The sequence below is a fragment of the Myxocyprinus asiaticus genome, chromosome 31 (assembly GCF_019703515.2).
Source record: "Myxocyprinus asiaticus isolate MX2 ecotype Aquarium Trade chromosome 31, UBuf_Myxa_2, whole genome shotgun sequence".
In the NCBI taxonomy this organism is placed as follows: Eukaryota; Metazoa; Chordata; class Actinopteri; order Cypriniformes; family Catostomidae; genus Myxocyprinus; species Myxocyprinus asiaticus.
In genome coordinates this window covers 15,494,061-15,521,548 of record NC_059374.1, presented here as the reverse complement: position 1 = coordinate 15,521,548, position 27,488 = coordinate 15,494,061, and the positions used below count along the sequence as shown (strand labels likewise).

General features: G+C 41.6%; 1 protein-coding gene across 2 annotated transcripts in view; it reads left to right on the top strand.

The window, feature by feature from the left end:
- Positions 1-26,942, top strand: part of fxyd6 (FXYD domain containing ion transport regulator 6) — a 51,822-nt gene extending 24,880 nt beyond the window's left edge. For both annotated transcript variants that reach the window (XM_051666184.1, XM_051666185.1), the window contains exons 2-9: positions 7,459-7,512; positions 12,127-12,150; positions 18,089-18,124; positions 19,580-19,654; positions 23,144-23,180; positions 26,232-26,281; positions 26,379-26,417; positions 26,503-26,942. In XM_051666184.1, the coding sequence (XP_051522144.1) occupies positions 7,464-7,512; positions 12,127-12,150; positions 18,089-18,124; positions 19,580-19,654; positions 23,144-23,180; positions 26,232-26,281; positions 26,379-26,407 (300 nt within the window). In that variant the 5' untranslated portion in view covers positions 7,459-7,463 and the 3' untranslated portion in view covers positions 26,408-26,417; positions 26,503-26,942. The remainder of the gene's footprint in view (positions 1-7,458; positions 7,513-12,126; positions 12,151-18,088; positions 18,125-19,579; positions 19,655-23,143; positions 23,181-26,231; positions 26,282-26,378; positions 26,418-26,502) is intronic.
- Positions 26,943-27,488: the final 546 nt, after the last annotated feature.

Below are 27,488 nucleotides of genomic sequence, written 5' to 3'. Positions count from 1 at the left end.
ACAAGGAATTTTGTATAAAAAAAAAAATAAATAAAAAAAATGAATGAATGAATTAAATATGCCATCACATTTCTTGTTTGTTAAGATACAGTCCAGCTATAGCCTAGTTAGGATAAATTATTGTATTGGATATATGTCTCTAAAAAGTCAGCAAACACACCTTTTACAAGAATTGTATTAAATTTATTTCTGATTTGTTATATCTGCTCTGTAGATTTCATAAATGATCTCATCATTTGGCAACAGACTGCAGAGGACAGTAAATCCAATAAGAATTGCATTTCTCATTTTCAAATAAGTCTTCTTTAAAAGTACTAAAAGAACTACTGGAATCATTACTGGAACCGTTAAGGAACCTGAATTGTTAATTCAATTCCTAACGATTCCCATCCCTAGTCGATAGCTGTATTGCATTGTCAGTGCTGTCTTGTTTGGTACACAACAATTATCATATTAGCCGGATAGCTAGCTAGTGGCTTCCGAGCCTTATTACTGGTTTTCATGACAGCAGGGCTATGTAGCTGCCAGCCTGCTTATATTTCCTAACAGGTTGGTTTAATGACCTTGATCCAGTTGTGTGTATAACTTTGCCGAACTGCTTGCGTTTTTAGCGAGACGTACCTGATCCGATCGTCTAGATGTAGAACATATGCTAAATATCGATAATTACAAAAAAGTTCATCATCAATATCAAAGAAACGTTTTTTATGATAAATATCAATATTGTTTTATCACCCAGCCCTATGCTTCACAGTGGTGAATGGAATTACAACAACATGCAATAAAGATTTCTTAAAGTAAAACGACATGCACTGTATAGACTAACTCTAAACCTATTGATTCTTAGAAATGTTGCTTGTTATAGATCTTTTCTGCTTCTAGTTCTTCACAACTAAGGTCTAGATTGCTTTCAGTACCTTGCCTTTTAGAGGAGCTAAAGTTTTCACATGCTAGAATGATGGATAGAAAGCTGAGCTCAACGACTATGTCATAATTTTGTGAATTAATAGCCCATCTAAAATTATTGTTTCTGTGACGCACCATCCATTTCGGAAAACACTAAGAGAAGGATAAATGTCCTCCCTGTGGTTGTGGGAAGGTAATCTCCTCTACCCTTGTTTCATTTTCCTGTTAAAGGCTCTCCAGTGCTTAATGTTCTAGCAAATGACACCAGTCTGCCCGGGTCCCTGAAAGCTGTCTTAGGGATTGTGGGGCCACAGGACTGGTGGCTGAATCCAGCAATATCCTGCCCACGACACTGAACTAATGGTGTTTTCCATCTTTTATCAAATGTCGTTAGTACAGACACTCACTGTCAGACAGCCAAAGCACTGGAAATGTATAAAAGATATGTGAACATAGGCCTTATATGAGTATTGTGTATATAGATCTATGTACCATATACAATGGGGGTTTTGGATTATTTTGGATAGCGTAAGGAAGTTGGTATTCAGTTCTAGTTTCATAGGAAGGGCATAAGAATATTAATTTGAGGGACCAGGATGAATGATTAACTAATGTAAATTTAAGGGAAGTGCATAAAAGCCATTGTGTGGCTTTTCCAAACCTGTATGGCTTTCTGTCTTCCATGGAACCAAAAAGGGGAAGTCTTCAAGACTGTTTTCCATGCACTTAATGGTCAAATAGGGCTGCATGATATGCAGGAAAAATGCGATATGTGATAACTTATTGGATAATGCGATATGCGATTCGATAATCCTATGATGATATCACCAGAGCATGTAGAACATCGGAACCCCCACCTCCAAAATATATTGAAGTTTTATGGAAAAAATAACTGTATATCCTGGAGATCACAAACATAGTCTTTTGTTCCAAACTGCATTTAGACTGCTTAAACAGTAATATGGATTTACCATTAGCTATATATCAACAAATGTGTTGCGCACCATCAACTGAGGTCGGAAGTAGTTTTTGGAGAAACACGATCTTAGTCTCAGCTTTCAATTTCGATAACACAGCAGAAATGGAGCCCAGATTTTTAAGACAACTAGAAATTATATTTAGTTATATTTTGGTGTTTTCTTTTTCATATATCAAAGAGATGATGCAACAAATGATAGAATGGGATTCATTACTTCCACGCTAAATTTTTATTAGACTCAACTGGCTGTCAAATGCATATTGAGCTACACATAACACATAATGTACATATAAGATACACATAAGCTGCACATGTATTTTCTCTGGCATTTACTAAGTCTAAACAGATGTACAATTTACAGAATATCATTAGTACACCCAAATGTCAATAGACAAATCATACTGTTCATGTGTTGTACTTGCTTTAGTTTACTTCCATGTTGCTTCTTCGTCAAATAGCAATGTCAAATGTAAATCAAGTCAATTACTGAAACAACACACTACTTGATTTTGCTAGTCTGCTACTGCATTTGTTATGGTATTTGTACCTTGAGTAGGGCTCGGCGATATGGCTTCATACCTGTATATAAAAATTAATCTAGGTATTTTTTAGCTTATTGACAAGGGTTGTGTACCGAGAAACGGTTCCATTTTTGTTTTTTAAATACCGGAACCGTTATATTTTCACGACTTTCAGTTCCATTAACAGTTCGTGTACTAGAGCCCGACTGATATGGGATTTTTGAGACTGATACCGATTTTAGAGGGGGAAAATTCACCGATTACTGATATGGTGAGCATATAGCTAATTTTTGAGCTGGAATGAAAACAGATCTTTTCTATGTGGATTGTTCACCGATTTTGCACCGATATGACTATGCAAAGTTACTCAGAAGGCTGCTTTTTTAAACAAATATTTTATCAAAGAATATTTGACATTATTATTATACATTGTCATCAAATTCTAGAAATCAACACTGAGAAAATAAAGAATAAATAAAAATACAATAAATAGCTTAATAAACATTAGTACTGTTAGTATAAGTCAATTGCTGACATTTAAATAAAGAATAAATACAAATAAAATAAATAGCTTAATTAACATCATTACTGTTTAGTATCAGTCAAATGCTGACCATTAAATTAAAGAATAAATTCAAATAAAATAAATAGCTTAATACACATCAGTATTACTGTTTAGTATAAGTCAATTGCTCACCATTTAAATAAAGAATAAAAATACAAGAAATAGCTAAATAAACATCAGTACTGTTTTGTATCAGTCAAATGCTGACCATTTAAATAAAGAATAAAATAAATAAATAAATAAATAGCTAAATAAACATCAGGGTCTGGTTGCACCAGCTGTAGCTACGTTACAACTTAGCCTAGTTGTGGCGTAAATGGGCATTAAGTCACAATTCACACTCTACTAAATATTTGAGCATTGCACCATTAAATTTATGTAGGACGTAACCCTACATATAAACTAAATATATACAGCAGCCTCCGTCTGGGAGTAACTGATGGAATAAAAAAGCAGACTCATTTAATGACCTCAATGAGCTCATGTTTTGGTAGACAGGCATCAGTCCTTTTGACATATATGATGGTGTTGGCATTTACACTCATTTATATTTACGAGAGAGAATAAAAAAAAAAAAAAAACGTACTTTCAAGCAGCTCCTCAGCATGAAACCGATCTAACAGTGCTGTTTTTAAGGTGCGTCACCTGGTGTCAAGTTTCAACATATTCAAAATATATATATAGGATATTAAAATGAATAAATGTCTATTTTTTCAGCCTGTTGTATTAGTATTTATCACCCCTCATTTATTTTAGATACAGTTGCTATATATTATTATTTACACAGGGCAAATATACTATTTATTAAATCTACTTTTATTACATATCCTATTTTAATGTCTGGAAAACCAGACTTTTAAATATTAGATTTTATAAATGCAACGACTGGAATTGTTCGGTTGAAGGAGGTAATAAACTGTGAATCCTGAAAAAAACATTTTGGTGAATACGTTTACATGCTGACAAGGTATGAAAGTAGCTACATGGTTAGCTAGTTAGCTGTAAGCTTGTTGCCACGGAGAGTAAAAGATGGAATTGATTTACCAACTAGGTAACAGCGAAGCGTGAAATCAATACTCACCACACACAATCCATCACCGCACCGTTGTCTGCTGAGCTGCAAAAAGATGCTCTGATGTTTACCTTTCAATCTGCTACATTACTGACTGCACTGATAAACTATAGCTGGCTAACAGCAAACAGATGTGATAAACATGAGTGACATGGTTGTCAGGGATAGGGTTAACGTTATATTAGGTATATAAAATGATGGGGTCATTTTTTATTAACTTTCCAGTATGTATTTCACAAACTAGTTAGCACCACGAGCACCTTATCCACCAGGGGAATCGCCGTATAGCCCCTGGTCACCCTGCTATCGAGGGTAGTGAGAGCGGGGGAACTGCGGAATCGGGGCTGGGCAGTAAAAGGTGCCTCCCACGATTTCGTCAGCTCCTCGTGCACTTCCGGGAAGAATGGCACTGGAGCGGGGCGTGGCTGCTTTGAGCGGCGCCGCGAGCCCAGGAACCAATCATCAAGCCGCAAGGGTTCAGGGGAGAGCGGAGGGTTCCACTCTAACCTGATGCTCGCGGCCGCCCGGGAAAGCATGTCCGTCATCTTGGCATCGGCCTGTGACTGGGCAATCATCCCCGAAGGGGGAAGCCCAGCTGAGGCTTCTGCGTCCGACTGGACAGGCCCGCTCTCCGATGCTGCGCTCGAGAGCTCATCATCTTCACGTGCTCCGAACAAGAAGCCAGAGTCGCCGTGAGACGAGCCGGCGAAGTCATCCGGAAGCCCGATTGGGGCAGACGAGCGTGCTGGGGAATGGGAGGTCCACGGGGGATACCCGGCGGAGATGTTCCCATTGGGGTCCCCAAATCGCCCCCAGTGCTGGCCGCGCTGGCCTCATACCCGTAGGTAGAAGAACCGAGGCAGGGAGCCGCTGGGGTGGCTTGCTTTCTTACGAAAGCAATTCGCGACCGCAACGTTGCTATGGTCATGTTCTCGCAATGAGAACATGAACCATCCACAAACGCTGCCTCTATGTGGGTCGCGCCCAGACACGAAAGACAGCGATCATGACCATCCGAAGTTGAGAGATAACGACCGCAACCAGGAATAACACACAATCGGAAAGGCATCTTTAAAAAGACGCGTCTTTAAAAAGACGTTCCGTGTGTGCCGCTCTTTTAGAGAAATATATACTCTTTTAGAGGAGAAAAAAGCTCTTTCAGAAAATATACTCTCTTGTTTTCTGCCAAAGCACCCAGGGGCGTTCTCTGCAGTGCACCAGTGCAGAGGAGGGAGAAGCCGCTGAAATGCACCGTCAGATCCAGCAGAGGTGAATGAACAGTAGAATTCAGTTCAATGAGCATGACTGAGTGGTTGCATACCAGCTCCTTTTATACTCGTATGTCCAGGGGAGTGGCATGCAAATACCACTCGCCAATTTTCATTAGCCTTTTATCAAAGACCAGAGGTGTCTCGGGCTCCCAAGAGTGACCCCTAGTGTCACTACATCGACACAACTTCGAATGAGTGACAGATAGGGAACTGACGGTTCACCACTAACCTTCCAGGTTTTAAGAATGCGTTGGACAGTTCTTAACCCAATTCCTTTGATCTCTTTAGTTGTTTTCTTTGCTTGATGCAGGCCAATAATTTGCCCCTTCTGAAACACAGTAACATCTTTTCCACGACCATGGGATACATCTTCCAACATGGTTGTTTAAGAAATGAGAAGCTACACTCTGCATCAGTTAGGGTTAAAATAATTGTTGCCAGCTGAAACATATTAATCACTGCAATAATGATCCAACCATAGGCTCTTAAGTATCTGCTTATTTAAATCCAAATGGATTTAAATTCCTTAAGATTCCCATCTCTACTATTGACGAAATTTGATATATCTTATCTGTTATACTGTACCACCTTTGTATATTTGTATAATAACTTGTAGCATTTACTAATGTTTGGAATTGGGTGAATGCTTGAACCTTCAGTACTTTTCTTTCACAATACAAGTCAACTGCTCTAAAAGCGCTAAAAACAAGAGCCCATAATCATTGCGATTATATTGTGAATATCTGATATATCGCCAAACCTTGTGGAAAGAAAAAACATTGAGAATAACCTGACTTCTGGCTTTATGATAAATGTGCATATGCCAATATTATGTAGACGGTTAACCAGTTAACTGATTAACCAGCATTAACCATTTGTTCGACTAATACTTTCTGTTAAAAATTGACTGAGAGGTTAAATAAAGAAACAACAGAGAGCTAATTTAATGATTGGGGTAGGGCATGTTATGTACACATGAGGGTGCTGTTAACACGTAAACCACTGTCTTTCACTCAGTCTGGGGTGCATTTCCCAAAAGCATCTAACCATCTAACTATGGTCACAAATTCCATCATTACCAACATAGTTCAACGATTTGGTATTTCCCGAAACTGTAGTTCCAACAAACGTTTGCAAACTGCATCGCAAATCTGTGTGGTTAGTTCCTTGTTAATTTGCTGTGTGGACATCATTAGACTTCGCTAAGGCTTCGATATGTTTTATTCCGTATATATATTTCATTCTATCAAGACTTTGACCATGTCTACATGCACTTAAGAAAACTGTTTATTCTGGGGTTTTGCAAAAAGCGGCGTTCTGAAATGTCACATTGATGCAAATGTAGCCATTATAGGGTTTAAAGGGTGTTATGAGAGAGTGCTTAAACACACATGGCTTCTGTCAGAGAACACCGTTTATGTGTTCATGTTAACGGATAAGCAAAGTTCTAATATGTTTTTTAATAGAGCGCATGTGTGTATGTGCTCAAGTGCGTAGGGGGAACCCCGAAATCTTATGTAAAGGGAACCTCCACTATAGCAGCGTAATCATCTGTTGCATTACATAGTGCACGCAGCTTTCTTATCTTCAGCAGCTTTTGTGCATTAAACAGCTTTATGAAGTACATTTAATATTTATAGCATTTACAATTTGATAAATTATTAGGATTGCCCTGCAGCACAATATGTGGGTAGGCTATGTTTTTATTCTTCCATTGTTAAATTGCCAAAAGTTATCCCCTCGTAGGTTTATTTGGCATGCAAGCGATCCATTAAACATTAGTTTGATACGAAATATAGGATGGAAATATGTTCATTCAAATGTTGATTAACTATTGCTAAATATGCATATGTGTCATGTCAGCATGTTTTGTTTCAGCCAGTATAGACCATGCCTGTTTGGTCACTTGTTTGTTTCATGGCTTATCAGTTAACCGGTTAATAACCGGTATATATTATAACATCCAGCATATATTATAAATATATAAAGATATTTCAGACCTTACTTTTTTGTGTGTGTGTGTGTGTGTGTCAAATAATAACACACTGTGTTCACAATCTTTCTAGACTTTATGAAAGTGGTAAGCATGTAACCCACTAACACCAATTCTCACTCTATTTACTATCTCTCTCTCCCCTTTGCAGTTACCATGGAAACTGTTCTGGTCTTCCTTTTTTCCCTCCTAGTCTATGTGGAGGGTAAGTGCCCCCCTCCATATTTCTTCAAGCTCCTTGCATCCTCTAGGCTTCAAAAGTACTGGAATAGGATGGGGAAAAAGCCATAACTTGACACATAACCGCAAGCCTAGAGTTCTGAGAATTTGATGAGTGACCTCTCATTAAAGGGATAGTTAACCCAAAAATGAAAACTGTCTCATCATTTACGCACCCTCATGTTGTTCCAAAGAAACCTGTTTCTTTCTTTGGTGGAAAACGAATGGAGATGTTAGGCAGAATGACAGCCTCAGTCATCATACATTTTCATTGTATGGAAAAAAAAAAGATGCAGTGAAAGGGAATAGTGACTGAGGCTGTCACTCTGCCTAACATTTGTGTTCAATTCTATAGCTTGTGTTCCATCGAAGAAAAGTAATTACTCACATGATATTTTGACATTATGTAAAGACTCGCTGGCCAAGTAATTGAAACAATGCAAAGAACACGTCTCTGTTCTTCCTTCAGGTTACCGTAATAAGCTTAGTAGGTGCGCACCACTGTTTCTGAACCGTGTATCTGCAAACCACGGTTGGCGTGACTGGAGACACCATAACCATCGTGTTTTTAAAATGCTGTATTTAGTTGAAAATAGTTTTGAAGACCCTGCGTTCTGTTACATTAAGCTGTGCTTCATCTAAAGGTTTGAATGAAAGATTTTGCCTTGTGTGTTTGTGCACGTGCTTCTCTAGAGTTTAGAGTGCTGTCTCTGCCCCGGACAGAAAGTCACGCTGCGCTCTGTTGGAGTTTGGTGCTGTGATGATTCATGCTTCCTCCCATTTAACTCAGAATTTTAAACTTCATGCAATGGGACGCCACTTTATGTTGGACATACAACTCGTGCAGAAACCTTCAGCTCTGATTTCGCAAATAAGTCGGCACCGAGGGAGATTTACAGTCAATGATAAACCTGCACTTTTATTAAATATACATTAATGAGTCAAAGTTTCTACATTATATAACAATAAACCTTGTTTAGCAAACGTTTGCAGAGACAGATATTCAAAACATGGTGGATTAAATTTTCTTTTGATTATCATAAACCTGTAGAACAAACGCTAGCATTGCAGCATCGTTTATTAGTTTGGTTGCTATGAGACGTCTCTGTTCACAATCAAGGTACCGCTGAAAAACACAGTGTAATTAGTCTCAAAATTAAAAAAGGCCCCTCTTTGACACGTTTGTGTATAGTTGTCAGGTATTTGTCACTGAATTTCGAATTCAGTGAAAAGTCATGTCAAGTCATGTCAAGCATTTTTATTATTAATCATCATTTTCATGATCGATCATTGCTGTCACTTCTGAGTACTCGGTACTCGAGTACTTGTTCCCATACCTAATATGGGTTTGGAACAACATGAGGGTGTATTAATGATGACAGAATTTGCATTTATGCCTTTAAAAAGCAGCTTGTTTTTCCCCCTTATCAGTGTGTGGTGTGTGCATTCTATACAGTTCTTAAATTCTGTATACAGACACATCTAACGCTCTGTGTTTGTACTAAATGTGTGCTTTAATTTGTCTGTGCATCGCTGTTCTGCTTGGGGCAAACAAAATTCATCTGTGAAATTAGAGCATCGTTTTAAAAACACTCTCATCCATTTCTGTCCTCTGAGACACTCCACCCCAAACATTATTAGGCCACATGAAACTGCCAGCACATGTGAATTATATTCATACTTCATACACACTGAGCTCTCTACACTGGTAAAAAAAAAAAAAAAAATATCTATCTTCCTGCTCTGTTAACAAACCAGTCGGCCCACTGCTGCTGAGTGCACTAACTGTCAGGCTCAGATTGTTTTCATCCAGTTTTTTTTTTTTTTTTTTTACATTGCAACCACAGTCTATTCAGTTTAAAAGAATAATTAATGTGTTATTTGCTTCTTCCTCCCTTCCTTTCTCATTTCCTTCCTGTCTTCTTGCCTTCCTTCCTTTCTTCTTTCCCTCCATCCTTCCTTCCTTCCTAACTTCCTGTCTTTCTTCCTTCCTCCTTTCCCTCCTTCCATCCTGCCTTCCATTCTGCCTTCCTTCCTTCCTTCGTTCGTTCCTTACTTCCTGTCTTATTTCATGTATTCTTCCTTCCTTATTTCCTTCCTTATTTCCTTCTTTCCTTTTCTCTTTCTTTCCTTTCTTCACTTTCTCTTCCTTCCTTCCTTCCTACCTCCCTTCCTTCCTTTCTTTTTTCCCTCATTCTATCCTTCCTTTCATCTATCCTTCCTTACTTCCTTTCTCCCTGCCTTTCTTCCTTCTTTCTTTCCTTCCTTCCCTTTCTCTTTCCTTCCTACCCCCTTTCTCATTGCCTTCATTCCTTCCCTCTTTCTTTCTGTCTTTCTTTCTTTCCTTCCTAACTCCCTTCCTTCCTTCCTTCCTTCCTAACTCCTGTCTTTCCTTCCTTCCTATCTACCTGCCTTTCTTCCTTTCTTCTTTCTTTCCTTCCTTCCCTTTCTCTTTCCTTCCTTTCCACCCTGGATTCTTCTCATTTCTGAAATTGTGCATCTTCGAAGGGGGAGGAGTATTCATGCGAGCATCAGGTGCTTCGACCAAAAAGTTGTCCGCAAAGGATGCTCCTGTGCTTCCTCACAAAAGCAGACTTGTTAAACTTCCACTGTCCTCATTCCTTCCTTCCTGCCGCCCCTTCTTCCTTCCTAACTTCCTCCATTACTTCATCCTTCCTTCCTGCCTTCTTTCCTTCATTCCTTCCTCCCTTCCCTCCTTCCTTCCTTTCTTCCTTCCTTCCATCCTTCCTTCCTGCCTCATTTCATTTATTTTTCCTTCTTTCCTTCTTTTTCTTTCCTTCTTTTATTCCTCCCCTTTCTATTTCCTGCCTTCCTTCCTTCGTTCCTTCCTTTCTTCTTTCCCTTATTCATTCCTTCCATCTGTCAACCCTTCGTTCCTTCTGTCCTTCCTTCCCTACTTCCTTCCTTACTTCACTCCTTCCATCTTTCCTTCCCTCCTTCCTTCCCTTGTTCCTTCCTTCCTATCTCCCCTTCTTCCTTCTTTCCTTCATTCCTCCTAACTTCATTCCCTCCCTCCTTCCTTCCTGCACTTTTTACTTCCTTCCTCACTTCCTTTCTTCTTTCCCTCATTCCTTCCTTCCTTCTGTCTACGCTTCTTTACTTCCTGCCTTCCTTCCTTCTGTCCTTCCTTCCCTACTTCCTTCCTTACTTCCTTCCTTCCATCTTTCCTTCCCTCCTTCCTTCCTTGTTCCTTACTTCCTATCTCCCCTTCTTCCTTCTTTCCTTCATTCCTCCTTACTTCATTCCTTCCATCCTTCATTCCTTCCCTCCTTCCTTCCCTCCCTCCTTTCTTCCTGCACTCTTCCTTCCTTCCTCACTTCCTTTCTTCTTTCCCTCATTCCTTCCTTCCATCTATCTACCCTTCCTTACTTCTTGCCTTCTTTCATTCCTTCCTTCCTTCCTTCACCACTTCCTTCATTCCTTCCATCTTTTCTTCCCTCCCTCCTTCACTTGTTCCTCCCTTCCTATCTCCCCTTCTTCCTTCTTTCCTTCATTCCTCCTTTCCTTCCCTCCCTCCTTCCCTCTTTCCTGCCTTACTATATCCCCTCCTTCCTTCCTTCCTTCCTGCCTTCTTTGATTTATTCTTCCTTCCTTATTCCCTTCTTTCCCTTTCTCTGTCTTCCATTAACTCCTCCATTCCCTTTTTCCTTCATTCCTTCCCTTTCTACTTTCTTCCTTCCTTCCTTCCATCCTTCCTTCCCTCTTTCTGTTCATCCCTCATTGTTTCTTTCTGCTTTCCCTTCCTTCCTTCATCGTTTATTACTTTTTTCCTTCATTGTTCCTTCCTTCCCTTTCATTCCCTCCCTCTTTCACTTATGTAAAGACAAATGCAGCTTAGCACATATGCTATATTGAGATGTACAATACATTATGAAATAATGAAATATGTAGACAGACCAAAATTTGTTAGAGCAGAATGAAATAATCAACAAGCCTTTAACGAAAGGAGGGCAGATTAGCAAAGTCCATCCAATAAATACATCCAAATATAAAATGTCTAACTGCAACCTATAAAATGTCTTATTGAGAAAAAAATATATATATTTTTTGAATACACGGACAGGCTTGTATTTATTCTCTCCCACCTTTAAAGCATATTTCAAGCTTGCTATTATTTTGATGGTCATTCTAAACTTGTTTATAATCACCTGACAATTAAGGGCAAAAATGGTTTCTATTACTTCAGCTGAAATGACTATATTGCTTAGAAAATATTACTTCTCTTCTCTATTTTTTAGTACTACAGTGTGGACAAATCTCTAAAATGCAAAGCTTTATGACTTGTCCTTGTCTCACAGCCACTGATTTAGTCTAATTGATTTATTAGGGTTTTTCTTAGGGTAAAAGTCTAAGAATTGGTGACAGCAAATTGTGTGCAGACAGCGCATTAATATACATGGCACTTTTTCTAGCTGCAATTCATAGTTAGTGAATTCACCCCTTCATGTGGCATGTGTAGCACTCTTATTTCAGTTAGTGGTTTTATTTATTTTTTGTGAATATGAAACAAAATACTAATGATTCCTTTCTTTTTTTCTCTTTCACTTCATTGTATCTGTATTTATCTTGGCTGTCTAAGCTTTGTCTGACACCGCTGCCCAAGGTAAGTTTACACTTTATTTTAGGTACATCATCACTGTGTATGACCTTTTTTAATAAAACATACACTATAAATCAAATGTTTCAACACACTTGTCTAAATGTGACCTTAAAATTATTTTGTTCTAAAGGCTATTGCTGAAGTTATTGAATATTTTTTTCTAGACAAATATGAATTGTGTCTATGAATGAATTTCTTTACAAAATTACAATTTTAATTAAATATTTTTTTTTTTTTTTAAATAAATAAGATGTATTGGTAGTAAAAGTAAAGCAGTCAACAAGTGTCCAGCATATATGGGAACTCCGTTATTCTAATATGTGTAAAATATTAATAATAAAGAATGGGCTGGTGTGTCAAAACATTTGACTAGTAGTGTATTTACAGTGTGGCTATTGCTTAATCTAAAACGTCTTGGTTACTGTCATAACCTCCGTTCCCTGATGGAGGGAACGAGAAGTTGTGTCGATGAAGTGACACTAGGGGTCGCTCCTGGGACCCCCAGACATCTTTAAAAGTGGAAATACGTCACATAGTCTTACCGAGTCTAGTCAGAAGCACGTCATGTGGAAGGGTCCCGTAGTAGGTCCTACCCGAGGGGGGAGGAGTTTCTACAGACACGGTGACCCGGAGCAGAGGGGCGTCTGCCCAAGGAAGACGTGGTTTACCAATGGGGTAACCAGCGCATGTGGAGCACCTACCCCAGTACAGGGCCTAATTAGCACAAGTACTGAGCCGATGGCGAGTTTCTATGAAAACTCGCCAGCCATAGGGCTAAGGAGGAAGGACATCCAGGGTCCACACTTTTGTGAACGCGACTGGGAGAAATAGCGCACATCTTTGCCTCAAGAGAGGGGAAAGGCGCTATGTGCAAGCGGTACACCCGGCCAGCTGTCCAGAGACTTACCTGTTTGAACCTGACATCACGGGACGAAACCGGCTCAACCCAGAAGTTGTAGAACCTCGCAAATGTGTTAGGTGTTGCCCAGCCCGCTGCTCTACAAATGTCTGCTAGAGAGGGCACGCGGCCCCACGGGGGGGGGGGGGGGGGGCACGTCCTGGGTGTGATATGCCATAGTGATGGCATCAATGACCCAGTGGGCGATCCTCTGCTTGGAGACAGTGCTTCCTTTCCGCTGTCCCCCAAAACAGACAAAAAGCTGCTCCAAGCTTCTAAAGCTCTGCGTGCGATCCAAGTAGATGCACAAAGCACGCACTGGACACAGCAATGCCAAGGCTGAGTCTGCCTCCTCCTGGGGCAGTGCTTGCAAGTTCACCACCTGATCCCTGAATGGGGTCATGGGAACCTTGGGCACATAGCCCGGACGGGGTCTCAGGATCACGTGAGAGTCACCCGGGCCCAACTCCAGGCACAGTTCGCTGACAGAGAACGCCTGTAGGTCCCATACCCTCTTGATGGAGGTGAGCACCATCAGGAGGGCAGTCTTCAAAGAGAGCGCCTTTAACTCTACTGACTCTAGGGACTCAAATGGAGCTCCCCGTAGACCCCGAAGGACCACAGAGAGGTCCCACGAGGGAACGAGGCACGGTCTGGGGGGGTTTAACCTCCTCGTGCCTCTCAGGAACCTGACAATCAAGTCGTGCTTCCCCAAATACTTACTGTCAACTGCATCGTGATGTGCCGATATAGTGGCTACATACACCTTCAAGGTGGAGGGGGACAGCCGCCCCTCCAGCTTCTTCTGAAGAAAGGAAAGCACTGATCCGACTGCGCATCTCTGGGGGTCTTCGCGTTGGGAAGAACACCACTTAGTGAACAGATGCCACTTCAGGTCATACAGGCGCCTCATCGAGGGAGCCCTGGCCTGAATGATTGTGTCTACCACTGCCGGTGGTAGGCCACTTAAGTCTTCCACGTCCCGTCCAAGGGCCAGACATGGAAATTCCAGAGGTCTGGTCACGGGTGCCAGATGGTGCCCCGTCCCTGAGAAAAAAGGTCCTTTCTCAGGGGAATTCGCCAGGGGGGGCTGTCGCGAGGAGCGTGAGGTCCGAGAACCAAGTCCGGGTGGGCCAATAAGGTGGCACTAGGATGACCTGCTCCTCGTCCTCCCTGACTTTGCACAACGTCTGTGCATGTAGGCTCACTGGGGGAAACGCATACTTGCACAGCCCCAGGGGCCAGCTGTGTGCCAACACATCTGTGCCGAGGGGAGCCTCTGTCAGAAAATACCAGAGCAGGCAGTGGGAGGATTCCCGGGAAGCGAACAGGTCCACCTGCCCTTGACCGAATTGACTCCAGATCAGCTGGACCACCTGAGGGTAGAGTCTCCACTCTCCCCTGAGCATGACCTGTCACGACAGTGCGTCCGCTATGCTGTTGAGGTTGCCCGGGATATGAGTGGCTCGCAGCGACTTGAGCCGCTGCTGACTCCAGAGGAGGAGACGGCGGGCGAGTTGCGACATTCGACGAGAGCGTAGACTGCCTTGGTGGTTGATGTATGCAACCGTCGCCGTGTTGTCCATCCGGACCAACACGTGCTTGCCCCGGATCAACGGCAAAATCCTCCGCAGGGCGAGCAATACTGCCAGCAACTCGAGGCATTTGATGTGCCAACATAGTCGTGGACCATTCCAAGGGCCGGCAGCTGCATGCCCGTTGCACACGGCGCCCCAGCCACGCTTGTAGGCATCCGTCGTAACCACGACGTGCCTGGAGACCTGCCCTAGGGGAACTCCTGCCCATAGGAACGCTAGGTCAGACCAAGGGCTGAACAGACGGCAACAGACCTGCGTGACGAGCACACGGTGTGCGCCGTGGCACCATGCCCATGTCGCGACTCGAGTCTGGAGCCAGTGCTGAAGTGGTCTCATATGCATCAACCCGAGTGGCATGACCGCCGCTGAGGATGCCATATGCCCCAGGAGCCTCTGAAAAGATTTCAGTGGGACTGATGTCTTCTGTCTGAACATACTCAGACAGTTCAGCACCGACTGCACGCGCTCGTTTGTGAGGCGTGCCGTCATTGAGACCAAGTCTAACTCCATACTGAGAAAAGAGATTCTCTGAACCGGGGAGAGCTTGCTCTTTTCCCTGTTGACCCAAAGCGCCAGCCGGCTGAGGTGCATGAGCACCAGGTCCCTGTGTGCACACAACAAGTACAGCGAGTGAGCTAGGATCAGCCAGTCGTCGAGATAGTTGAGAATGCGGATGCCCACTTCCCTTAGCAGGGCAAGGGCTGCCTCTGCGACCTTCGTGATGGCGCGAGGTGACAGGGACAGACCGAAGGGGAGGACCTTGTACTGGTATGCCCGGTCCTCGAAAGCAAACCGCAGGAAGGGTCTGTGTCGTGGTAAAACCGAGACTTGGAAGTACGCATCCTTCAGGTCTACCACCGCGAACCAATCTTGATGCCGGACGCTCGCTAGAATGCGTTTCTGCATCAGCATCTTGAACGGGAGTCTGTGCAAAGCCCAGTTCAGAACAAGCAGGTCCAAGATTGGCCACAACCCGCCGCCTTTTTTGGGTACGATGAAGTAGGGGCTGTAAAACCCCTTCTTCATCTTGGCTGGAGGAACAGGCTCGATCCCTCCTACGGAAGGACGCGATCTCCACGCGCAAGGCAGCGACGTTCTCGCCTTTCACCGCAGTGAAGCGGACGCCGTTGAACCTGGGCAGATGTCTGGCGAACTGAATCGCATAGCCGAGTCAGACAGTCCTGATCAGCCAACGTGACAGGTTGGGGAGCACGAGCCACGTCCCCAAGCTCCATGCGAGGGGGACCAAGGGAACAACCGTGTCGGATGTACCGGCGTGAACACCGAATTTGAGGCCCAGGAAGTGAGGGAACTGCTCTTTTCTTGACAAAATGGGTACCGCAGCCCGTTGGGCAAAATCAAAAGAAAAAGAAAATAAGGATTCTCCATAAAGTCTCCATTCTCAATAAAGTGGTCTCTTTACCAGTTCCTGAAGGGTGAGTTCCCGACTTCCTGGGCTGCCCATCTCAGGGGAGCTTCAAAGTCTTCCTCAGTTTCTTGGCGGCCGGCCTTGAGATGGGTTATGTCTGTTTCCTGCGGGTGGCTCCATGCCGGGGCCGGCCCACTGGGGCGGTCTGTGGCGGAGCCTGTGTTACCTCCGCAGGGGGACGCCCTTGGCGACGAGCAGACGGGGTACGGGGCCTCGAGCCACGCCAGGCAGGATATATTGTATGGCCTCCGTCTACTTCCTTACTGTCGAAAACTGCTGGGCAAAGTCTCCGACGGTGTCACCGAATAGGCAAGCCTGGGAGATGGGGGCATCAAGGAATCGAACCTTGTCAGCCTCTCTCAACTCGACCAGGTTGAGCCAAAGGTGGCATTCCTGGACTACCAAGGTGGACATCGCCTGCCCGAGAGACCACGCCGTGACCTTCGTCGCTCGGTGGGCGAGGTCGGTCGCCAAGCACAGCTCCTGCATAAATCCCAGATCAGAACTACCCTCGTGCAGTTCTTTAAGTGCCTTGGCTTGGTGCACCTGCAGGTGAGCCATGGCATGCAGGGCGGAGGCAGCACATCCAGCAGCACCATAGGCTTTAGCCGTCAGTGATGACATAAGCCTGCAGGTCCTGGACGGGAGCCTCGGACGACTCCGCCAGGTGGCGGCACTCTGTGGGCACAAGTGCACCGCGACCACCTGATCCACCCGAGGAATCGCCGAGTACCCCCTCGCTGCCCCACCATCGAGGGTAGTGAGAGCGGAGGAGTTCACAAATCGGGTGCAGGCAGTAAAAGGTGCCTGCCATGACCGCGTAAGCTCCTCATGTACCTCCGGGAAGAAAGGAACAGTGTGGAGCGTGGCCGTAAGTGGTGCTCCGGCCCCAGGAACCAATCGTCGAGCCGCGAGGGTTTGGGGGGGAGCGGAGGGTTCCACTCCAGCCCGACACTCACAGCTGCCCGGGCAAGCATGACCGCCAGGTCCGCCTGTGACTGGACCACCGTAGCCAAGGGTGGGAGTCCAGCCGAGTCTTCCACATCAGACACGGAGAGCCCACTCTCCAATGCTGCAATGGATATCTCATCCTCTTCGCGAGTTCCGAACGAGGCCGCGAACCCGCCCTGAGACGGGCCCGCGGTCTCATCCCAGAACCCGGATGGGGCATACAAGCGTGCAGGGGAATGGGAGGTCCGTGGGGGGTTACCCGGTGGAGAAGCTCCCATTGAAGTCCCCCAACCGCCCCCAGTGCTAACCAACCCAGCCTCATGCCCGTAGGTAGAAGGACCGAGACTTTCTGATGAAAGAAAGCCGCAACCACAGCGTAGCCATGGTCATGTTCTCGCAATGAGGATATGAACCATCCAAGAACGATGTCTCCACATGGGAAGCACCCAAACACGAGATACAGCGATCGTGGCCATCAGAAGCGGAGAGATAGCGACCGCAACCTGGAAGGATACACAAACGAAAGGACGCTTTCGTGAGTGCCACTCTTTTAGTTGGAAATATTCTCTTTTAGAGAGAAAATATACTCTTTTTTTTTTTCACTGTTGAAGCGCCCAGGGATGTATTCTGCACAACGCCGGCAAGAGGGGAGAACCACTCTAATGCGCCGTAAGACCAACAGCTCGTGAGAGCAAGAGAGATGAATGGACCAGTAGTAGTTCAGCTTGAATGAACACAACCACTCAGCTCCGAAGACAAAATCTGAATGAGTGGGTTGCATTCCAGTTCCTTTTATACCCATATGTCCAGGGGAGTGGCATGCAAATTCCACTTGCCAATTCTCATTGGCCTTTTCTCAAAGATCAGAGATGTCTGGGGCTCCCAGGAGCGACCCCTAGTGTCACTTCATCGACACAACTTCGAGTGAGTGACGGAAGGGTAACTTCTCATTTCAAGTTTTAAAATACCATAATAACACAATCTTTTTATCCTTAGACTGCAAGTGAAAATATTGATTCAGATATTATTTACACCATGTGGTTATTACACTTTTGTTTCCATCAGATGGAAAGAATAAGGTGTTGAACCCATTTGCATATGGTAAGAATCACTTTTTACAAAATCTTACATAGGTCAATATTTACTCACAAACACAAATAGGATTCTGTGACTTTACATTCTTCTCAAACAGCATGCAGTCAATAACAGTGGAATCTAATTGGTAGCCAATAACTTGAGCTAAGTTAAGACCCCTCCTGCAGACCAAAGAGGATTAGAGAAATGCTGGTCTGATAGCTGTACTTCATTGATCACTGAGAGGAAATTAAGGAGAGATTCAAATTTAGATGTTTATGTACTTAAGAAGTCCCTCTCTCAAACACATGACATGCACCAAATTAACAACTCACATTTGATCTCTTGTTTTCTAGGCAGGTGCTTTCATTATCTATAGACATAGTAGTTCCTCATATACAGTCATATTTCATCTTATTTAAGACAGTGCTTTAAAGATCTGTATATTGAACTCGTATATGAGATCTATTTTAACAACAAAAAAATTTACACCACCTTGCTATAAGTCATGTGAAATCTTCTATTGTGTGGTTTGAGACTAAAGTTGAGCTCTTTGGTCTTAAAGTAGGTGCTATGTTTTGCATAACATCCAGGCTGGGTGGTGGTAGCGATTAAACTTGACCTTGAGCAAGGACCCTTATCTCATGTTGCTCTAGAGTTTGTCATTGTCCATTTAATAAATGCTTTGCTCAGCGAGTATTGACGCTGACTACCACCCCTGGAGTCGCGAGTTCGAATCCAGGGTGTGCTGAGTGACTCCAGCCAGGCCTCCTAAGCAACCAAATTGACCCGGTTGCTAGGGAGGGAAGAGTCATGGTAGCTATAATGTGTGGTTCTCGCTATCAGTGGGGCATGTGGTGAGTTGTGCGTTGATGCCGTGGAGAATAGTGTGAAGCCTCCACACGTGTTACGCGTAACGCGCTCAACAAGCCACATGATAAGATGTGTGGATTGACAGTCTCAGACGTGGAGGCAACTGAGATTCATCCTCCGCCACCCGGATTGAGGCGAGTCACTACACCACCACGAGGACTTATAGCGCATTGGGCATTCCAAATTGGGGAGAAAATAAAAAATATAAATAAATAAATAAATGCTTTGCATAGGAAAATGTCTCCTAAATGCATAGGGCAACAATACATTTATTTTAGGTAGACTATGATTCAAAGTGCATGAATCCACTGTGTTCAAATTGATTTAAAAAAAAAAAAAAGGTGGTTAGTATTTTCTAAAGTCTCTGCGTGATTCCATATTATATAAAGTTGCAAATATGCGGCATGACTTGAAAAAGTGTATGTGTTGAATATGTTGGAAGTGTAAAAAATGTGTTGAATTTATAGTGCTATTCAAGTGTGAATTAATTAAAAGGAGGATTAATGCATTCTAAAGGCACTGTAGAAATGGTTTTGTATAAGCTTTGATCTTACTTGATAGTACTGAGAATGCAAATATATCTTTAAAAATTATATTTTTCCTTACTAGACTATGAGAGTTTGAGGATTGGAGGTTTGGTGTTGGCAGTGGTGCTCTTCGCTCTGGGAGTGCTTCTTATCCTCAGTAAGCAACTTTTTTCTTTTTTACCTATTATAGCCTATTAATTAATTCACAACACATTCATTCATTACCTTCAAGTATTCTCACTAGGACAGGCTCACCAGCTTCATTCAAAAGCTGAATCACTCATAAATTACTATAAAACAAGAGATCATGAGTACAATGGCCAAACTGAGCTCCCCCACTGCAGTTATCAATCATGCAGTAGTGGTTTTATTCAGCAACTAATCATTAGGAAAAGTTTCAGTCATTAGCCGCACAAATAATATTGTAACACATTTAAAATATACTAAAATAGTAACTACACAAATTCTTCATTTAAAGGTTTGACTGGTCTTGGACTTTATACTGACCCCTATTGGAGTGGATGCAGCATCACACACAAAGCAAAGGTTCTCAGTAGGGCTGTCAATTTAACACGTTAACTCAGCGTTGTTAATAATATAAAAATAACACGTTAAACAAATGTACACAATAAATCAAGTCTTCGGATCGTAACATGTAATATTCCAACCATCAGAGCAATTCAAGCTTGAAGTACCACCTGTTTTCAGCAGGGGGAAGTATGCGAAACTCCAGCTGTATAGGCAACGTGCAGCTGTACAGAGAACAAATAAGCTCACTAGCAACAAGCAGAAGATGAGAAAGTGTTCTTGTGTTCAAACACAGTTTGATGGCACAATCCTGAATGCAGGGATCTCGGAATGTGTTTTTCTTAGTTTCAAACTCAGTTTAACTTAACACAGCTTTCTAAAACACTGTGTTTATGACAGGACACAACCAAAGTCCGTCTGAAGCTGATGTACATTGACACATTCTTTGACAAGCTCTTATAATAAACCTATCTCGGATGGATTGACTAATTAAATTGCAAAATGGATTTGCTGTGAACTGTAGGCCAATGGCAGGCTTATGTTTAATAATATGAAAATAAACAATATATTGCCATCTAAAGACACATTTTGTATTTTCTTATCAATGCTTTACATGTCTGTCACAATAATGTAATGCATTTTAATTATCTGAATTATTATTTTGATAATATATAATGTATTTAGAATTATTTAAATATAACTATTTATAGTTAATCATTATATATAGAATTTTTGTTATTTGAGGGGTTTTCTCAGCAAATATTTATATATGCGATTAATTGCGATTCAATAATTCGATTAATTAATTGACATATAATAATAATACTCTTTTTGATATAGCACCTTTAAATGGGTCGTGACATTAGGAATACATTTTTACTTGATCATTTGACATATAAGAAGTCCTTGTATTTTACAATCATACTGTAAATTTCAGAACTTAAAACGACCTCTTCACTTCAAAAAGAGCATTTGTTGAAACCAAGCAGCCAAAACGACTTGTTCTCTACTTCCTCCACATTGTGATGTAACACTGTGGTAGACATTTGCATCTGAATGCCTCCACAACAGCACATCAATACCTATTTTACCTTTAATCACTTCCGTAGCCTGCCCAATAGTGGTGAGCAGTGAGATGCCAAGAATAGACCTTTTTCACAGACTGTGATGACGTGTTTCCGCCTTATTTAGCAGTGTATATTATGCATTTTTTAAATATTGAGTGTAAATTTATAACATTATGTTTTGTGTTATATCACCCTGGAACTAGTTTTAAAACATGAATTACCATGGCATGCAAGGGGGTTTCTGTTACAGCTGCTGAGAGAGTGACAGTATATTTGGCATCTTCTCCCATCTGACTGTCTTCATCCACCACTCTCTATTTTTTTTCCTCTTCTGGAAAGTCATTAAAATGTAATAGTGGATTTTTTCTTTTGGTCTTGGAGCAAATGGGTAAATGAAAATAATATTTGCTGTGATCTCCCATTCACCACTGTCGAAGTTTACCCTGCAAACGTTTACTTCCATGTTCCAAAACCCGGAGTGTGAAAAAGGCCTATAGAGAGCAGGTCAGCCAAGAACAGAGAGCCAATCATACAAGTGGGCATTTACTCTCAAGTCTTAAAGGAGAAGCACAAAGACAGCACATTCAAAAGAAGTTGGTAGTGTAAATGGACTGTATGCAATGATTTAGAAGAATCGAAAATGATGCTCTTTTGTGCATTAACTGCGTACTTGATGAATGTCAGGCATATTTCTATGACAGTGACACGATCCTATAATATGCATGGAAAATGTGATTCTCGTAAAAATTTGGATGTACGCTCTGTTAAATGAAAGAGAATGTAAATATTATTAATCATTTTCATCTACTGACACACAAATAATGGCTTGTGGTGGGCAGTGATTGTATCGGCACACACTTCACTTCTACCGGTCGACATTGATTTTGAAAAAATAAATTAATTTATTGAACATGAAAAAATGAAACTAAATTCAAATTGCACTTCAAACGAAAGAAAATATAATCAAAATAACAAAGTAGTCAAAAAATTCATACCAAATCCAAACATTTTACTCTCTCCTTGTTCCACCGACCCCTTTTGCAGTGACTTAAATCACTCTACGACAACATGTAGAAAATTACTAGTAGGCTACAAATAAATAATAAATACAATTGCAAACAAACAATAATAATATAACATATAAACATAACAAGAATAATAATAATTGAAAAAATAAACCATGACCTCTAGAAAATGTTACACAAATCTCATAACTTTTTGTTTTAACATACGGCTTCCACAACAATCATCAGGGACATTATTTGATGTTCTGTACTTTCATAATTTGGACATGAACTTTATTACCACCTGCTGGTGAAATCTCCAAACTGCAAATGCAGGAACTGAATTTGAAATTTGCGCTGAGTTAAGAGGTGGTATTGAAACATCTTAGCGCCATGACATATTTCTCAGGGAAATAGCAAATTGCGCTTTGTGCCACTTCAATTACATACAGTACACCCACAGTACATATTTTAAGGTATCATGTAATTAATTTGATTAAATATTTTAATCAATTGACCGCCCTGGTTTTCAGTTACCAATGCCACTGGAGAAATTTGCAGGTGTAGTTTTCATCCATGATTAATTCATTCTGCAACTGGAAGCAATAATAGGGGGTGTTTGCCAAATATTGAGTAGTAGCTAGTCAGCTGGTCATGTAATCTGAATATGGCAGCCACTTAAGCGGGAACACTTTTACAGTATGTAGAATAAACCAGCTTTTTCTAGACCTCTGATATGACTTGAGTCTTTATCTCATGTTAGTGTACATCATGTTTGGCATATTAGTCAAAAGTGGCAAACTAGTCTTCATTTCAACTATTTTACTATTCATATTTATGTATGAATCCTATTTTAAGTAGAAACAATGACATACTGCACCTCCATTATGATAAAGATCGTGTAAAAGCTAAGCTAAAAATCAAGTGATTCCCTTTAAAAGAATCATCAGACTGTGATAACTCCAACTTCTTTGTCAAGCTGTTCTATAGAGAAGTCCACAAGCAATATTAATGATGATAACGTTTTTGCTTTTGTGTATTGTGCAGGTCGCAGGTGCCGCTGCAGTATCAACCAGAAGTCCAGGTCAGTCCAATCCCAGTCTCTATCATTCTTTTGTCTTGCATGGCCTCATTGGTTATTTCCTTGGTAGACATGTAGGGTATGCGCAAATTATCACATATATTTTGCGACAAGACTATTTTGATTTGTTCCTTTTTTATCATTTCCTTTGTCTACAAGTTATGTTGCTCCATCAGTTTTCAGTTAGAATATGTTTTTTGTTTTTTGTACTGGCATACGCTTTGGGAGTGGGACCAGAGAAAATAATCAAATTGTCCTCAAGGTGGGCTTTAAGCCCTGTTCTACCCTACAAAATGTTGCTGTAAACCAAACTCAATAAGAAAATGGGATCTCAATCCCATAGCGTCTAATACTGACGCTTGTGCAAGAGCCTTGTAACCTTGTACTTCAAATGCCAAAATCTCCCTTTAGCATCTGTATTGTGACCCGGCCGGTAAGCCTACTGCTTTCAATGAGAAACGGCATCGGAGTGATATCATCATTAAGTTATTTTTTGGGGTACAATTGTTTCATCAAGATATATTTTGGGGTATGATGTTCTATTTGGCGACCTGTAAGACATCTTGGAGTGGCATATGACAACTCTATTTGTACCCTATCAACTCTTTTCTGAAAGAGGAACAGCTGATTAAATGTGTAATCACTATATAGTATAACACAGCTTTCTTAAAAAAAATAATCATATACAATTACTAGGGATGTGCAAAACTTCCAATTTGTCGACTAGTCGGTTTTAAGGATAATCATGTATAATGAGGCTCCATTATGTTCTTGGACCACGATCAGACACGCTTCAGAGGGATATACAGATGCCAAGCGCAGCACTTCATCATGGTAACGAATGGATATTCAACAAATAAATAGGCTAAATAACTATAACATTATATTGCACAAAACGATCAAAGTATGAAAACTACAAAAAAAGAAAGGCTCCAATCCAGAGCGGCACAAAACCGCTTATGCGCATGCTAAACGCAGAATGACATGCTTCAATGTATGTGCCTCAGGGCGATCCTTACTGTGCATTGAAAAGCACAGAACTGCAAGATAATATTGCAGGTACACATCTATTTCACAAAATCAAACAGTTTAAACCTTTTATTACTGCAGCTATTTATTTAAGCAGTGTCAGACAGAATCAGCAGTTTAATCTCTCCAAAGCACCTCACAAATATGGTAACATACTCACAACAGAGGATTTAATGTCCGACAGTGATCGTCTTGAAATGTATTGTTGATACAGTAAAAAGACTAAACCTAAAGCATTAAAGAGATGAAACATCTTGCAGAGGGTCTTACTATGCTGACTGTTATTCACTGTTAAACACAGCAAGTTATCATCATGCAAAACAGCTCTCCAAGAAGTTGAATCTCTTAATTTGAGAAATGCGTCTCTTATTAAAACCACCCAACCTAGTCTCATAAAATGAACATTACTATAAATACATTTTTGCAAACCTAGTTTTACGTGCCGCTTTCTTCGTTTTGCTGCAGTTTCCTGGTGAAATGTACTCTAGAGGCACTACAACAGTTTTTACTTTTACACAAATCACGGGTACTATGGCTGTTTATGACTTTAGAAACACTTATTTTTCGCACAATTACTCACACACTTCTATTATTGTATCAAAACACTATTACTCTAATGCATAATTTGAAAAACTATACATTTTAATGCTTGTTTTACAGACCTAGATTCACACACTTATTCCAACATGATTAGCTTGCATGGTAGCTCACCTAATAGAGTGTTGGAATTTGGACTCGGGCACCAAGCCTCAATTCCAGCCATGAACGCGCGAAACGAAAGTGAAAGTGAAGCGAAAGTGCCATAGAAGTGACAGAAAATGACATGGTGTCACACTGGGGGACAGACGAGACCCAAATGCAGAGATAAAGCTCACAAGTCTTTAATTGGACAGTCAACACAAAAGTGCTTCAGCGCCAGCTCGATCAAGCTCAATAAGGAAGCCACTGAGGCGAGGATAGTGTGTTCGTCAGTGTGTAGTGCTGTGGAGGTCTGGACAATCCATTGAAGGGTGGTGTGGTGTGAAGCAGAGCCCAGAACAAGTCTCCCGACATGCCGGCAGAATCCAACTAATTCTCCTCGAGCGCGATCACCAGGCAACGACGATCTGATGGGCAAACACCACTCAGAGACAAAGCAACCAACAGAGCAGAACTTCACACTAAACAGGAGAACAACGTTAAGGTACAGCAAACAATAAACCAGCAAACATACAGGGAACACACAAGGGATAAAGTAGGGCATGCAATCAGAGGAAGACAGGTGGAGTGTGTGAGAAACCTATTACTGTAAACGACGCCTCCCCGGAGCGATCAGCATTCCCATGGAAACATCGATTATGCTTACCGACTCCACCTGTGAAATATGAGGGAGAGAGAAAAACAAACAACAGAATGAACCGGCAAAGGCTAGAGCCATGACACATAGTTGCCTCTGTAATTGTGCTTTTCATGTCGAACTTGCTTTTTAAACACTGTCGGTCAGGTTTAGGCCTTGGTTAAGAGTAAGAACCTCGTCCGATTACAACATCTTTTCACTCGCTTTTGGCACCCCCCGCTGTATATTTCGCTGGGAAACTGCAGACAAGCATGTAATGAAGCACGTAATTTTGGTTTGCAAAATTTTTGCCATTGTCACATAAATTTCATGAGATCAGGCTGAAACCATCATCACTAATAATTTTATGTTAGTAGTCGACCCCACTAATCGACTAGACCTGGTACATCTCTAACAATTACAAGCGTGAACACATTATAGCCAGCAAAATTCTCAAGATATTTTGAGAAACTAGCTTTATGATCATAAAAATATCTATGCCTTTTGTGTCAGTCTATTGACTGTTGAAAGTTTTCCCGTTGAAAGCAATGGGTTTACTGGCCACATTTCTAAACAGATGCTGAGGGACAATTTTGGCATCTACAATATAAAGTGACATGCAGGGCTCTTGCACAAGTGTCAGTATTTGACGCCTTGAGATTGAGAATGGCTTGTAAATGTCTCTAAATTTTGTGAAAATTTGTTTTCAGGGCCCCAGGAGATGAGGAAGCTCCAGCCGAGAACCTCTTGGCCTCCAAGGGTGAGATTGCAGTACTATCGTTAGTAATGTGTTTTGTTCATATCTACATCTACATTATTTGACTGCCTTTCTCCTATTCTTCTTCTTCCTCATAAAGCTAAGGAGACTCCTAAGGCAGAGAACTAAGACAGTCCAGGTAATTAGTGTAAGCAATAGAATCAGACTTTTCTAAAGAGTAGAACTTTTTGCTTTATTGCATAATGTCTGGTTTATTTCTTCAGTGTTGTCGAACAAGCCCTGGCTGAATGACTTCACTGATGCTGGGGATGGTGATGATGATGAAGCTGATCCAGGCCATGGCTATGGAGGAGAAAGAGATTTGGGTGGAGGAGGAGACTATGACTTGGGTTATTAATGAGTTAGTGTCTTGTACGTAGACCTCTAGTCCTGTCACGTGACCAGTAACCGTAATTGTCTTTCCGTCCGTGCCCTTTTGCGACAGTCCGTCTTGAGTGTGTTGTTTAGCAAAACTAGCCACATCTTGCAGATCATTCTTAACCTTTTGGCTCCTCCCTAACTGAACTTGTGCAATTGGTTTAATCATTTTGTTTTTCACATCCTTAAAGGGATAGTTCACCTGAAAATTAAAGTTCTGTCATCATTTACTCACCCTCATTGTCATTCCAAATGTTTAAGACTGTCTTTCTTCCATAGAACACGAAAGGAGAAGTTTAGTAGAATGTCCAAGCTGCTCTTTTCCATACAATAAAATTGGATGGTGACCAGGGGCTGTCAAGGTCTAAAAAGGAAATAAAAGTAGTCCATACGACTTGTGCACTATATTTGAAGTCTGCTGATAGCTTTTTGTGAGGAACAGACTGAAATTCAAGTTGTAATTCAAGGAAAATTTTGCCTTGACAATTTTGTGGTCACCGTTCGCTTTCATTGTACGGAAAAGAGCAGCTTGGACATTCTGCCGAACATCCCCTTTTGTGCTCCATGGAAGAAAGGAAGTCATATTGGTTTGAAAGGACATAAGTGTGAGTAAAGGATGACAGAATTTTCATTTTTGGTTGAACTGTCCCTTTAAATGTGAATACCTGTTACTGTTATCGGTGGTGTGACCACTTGTTATCATTATTTGTGTCTCACCTGCTGTTTTATATCTTGTAGATTGTATTGATTATATGCAGACTTATTTAAATACATATAGTATTTAATATAGGTATACATTCACATGTGATGCAGAATATATATTTGAATATAC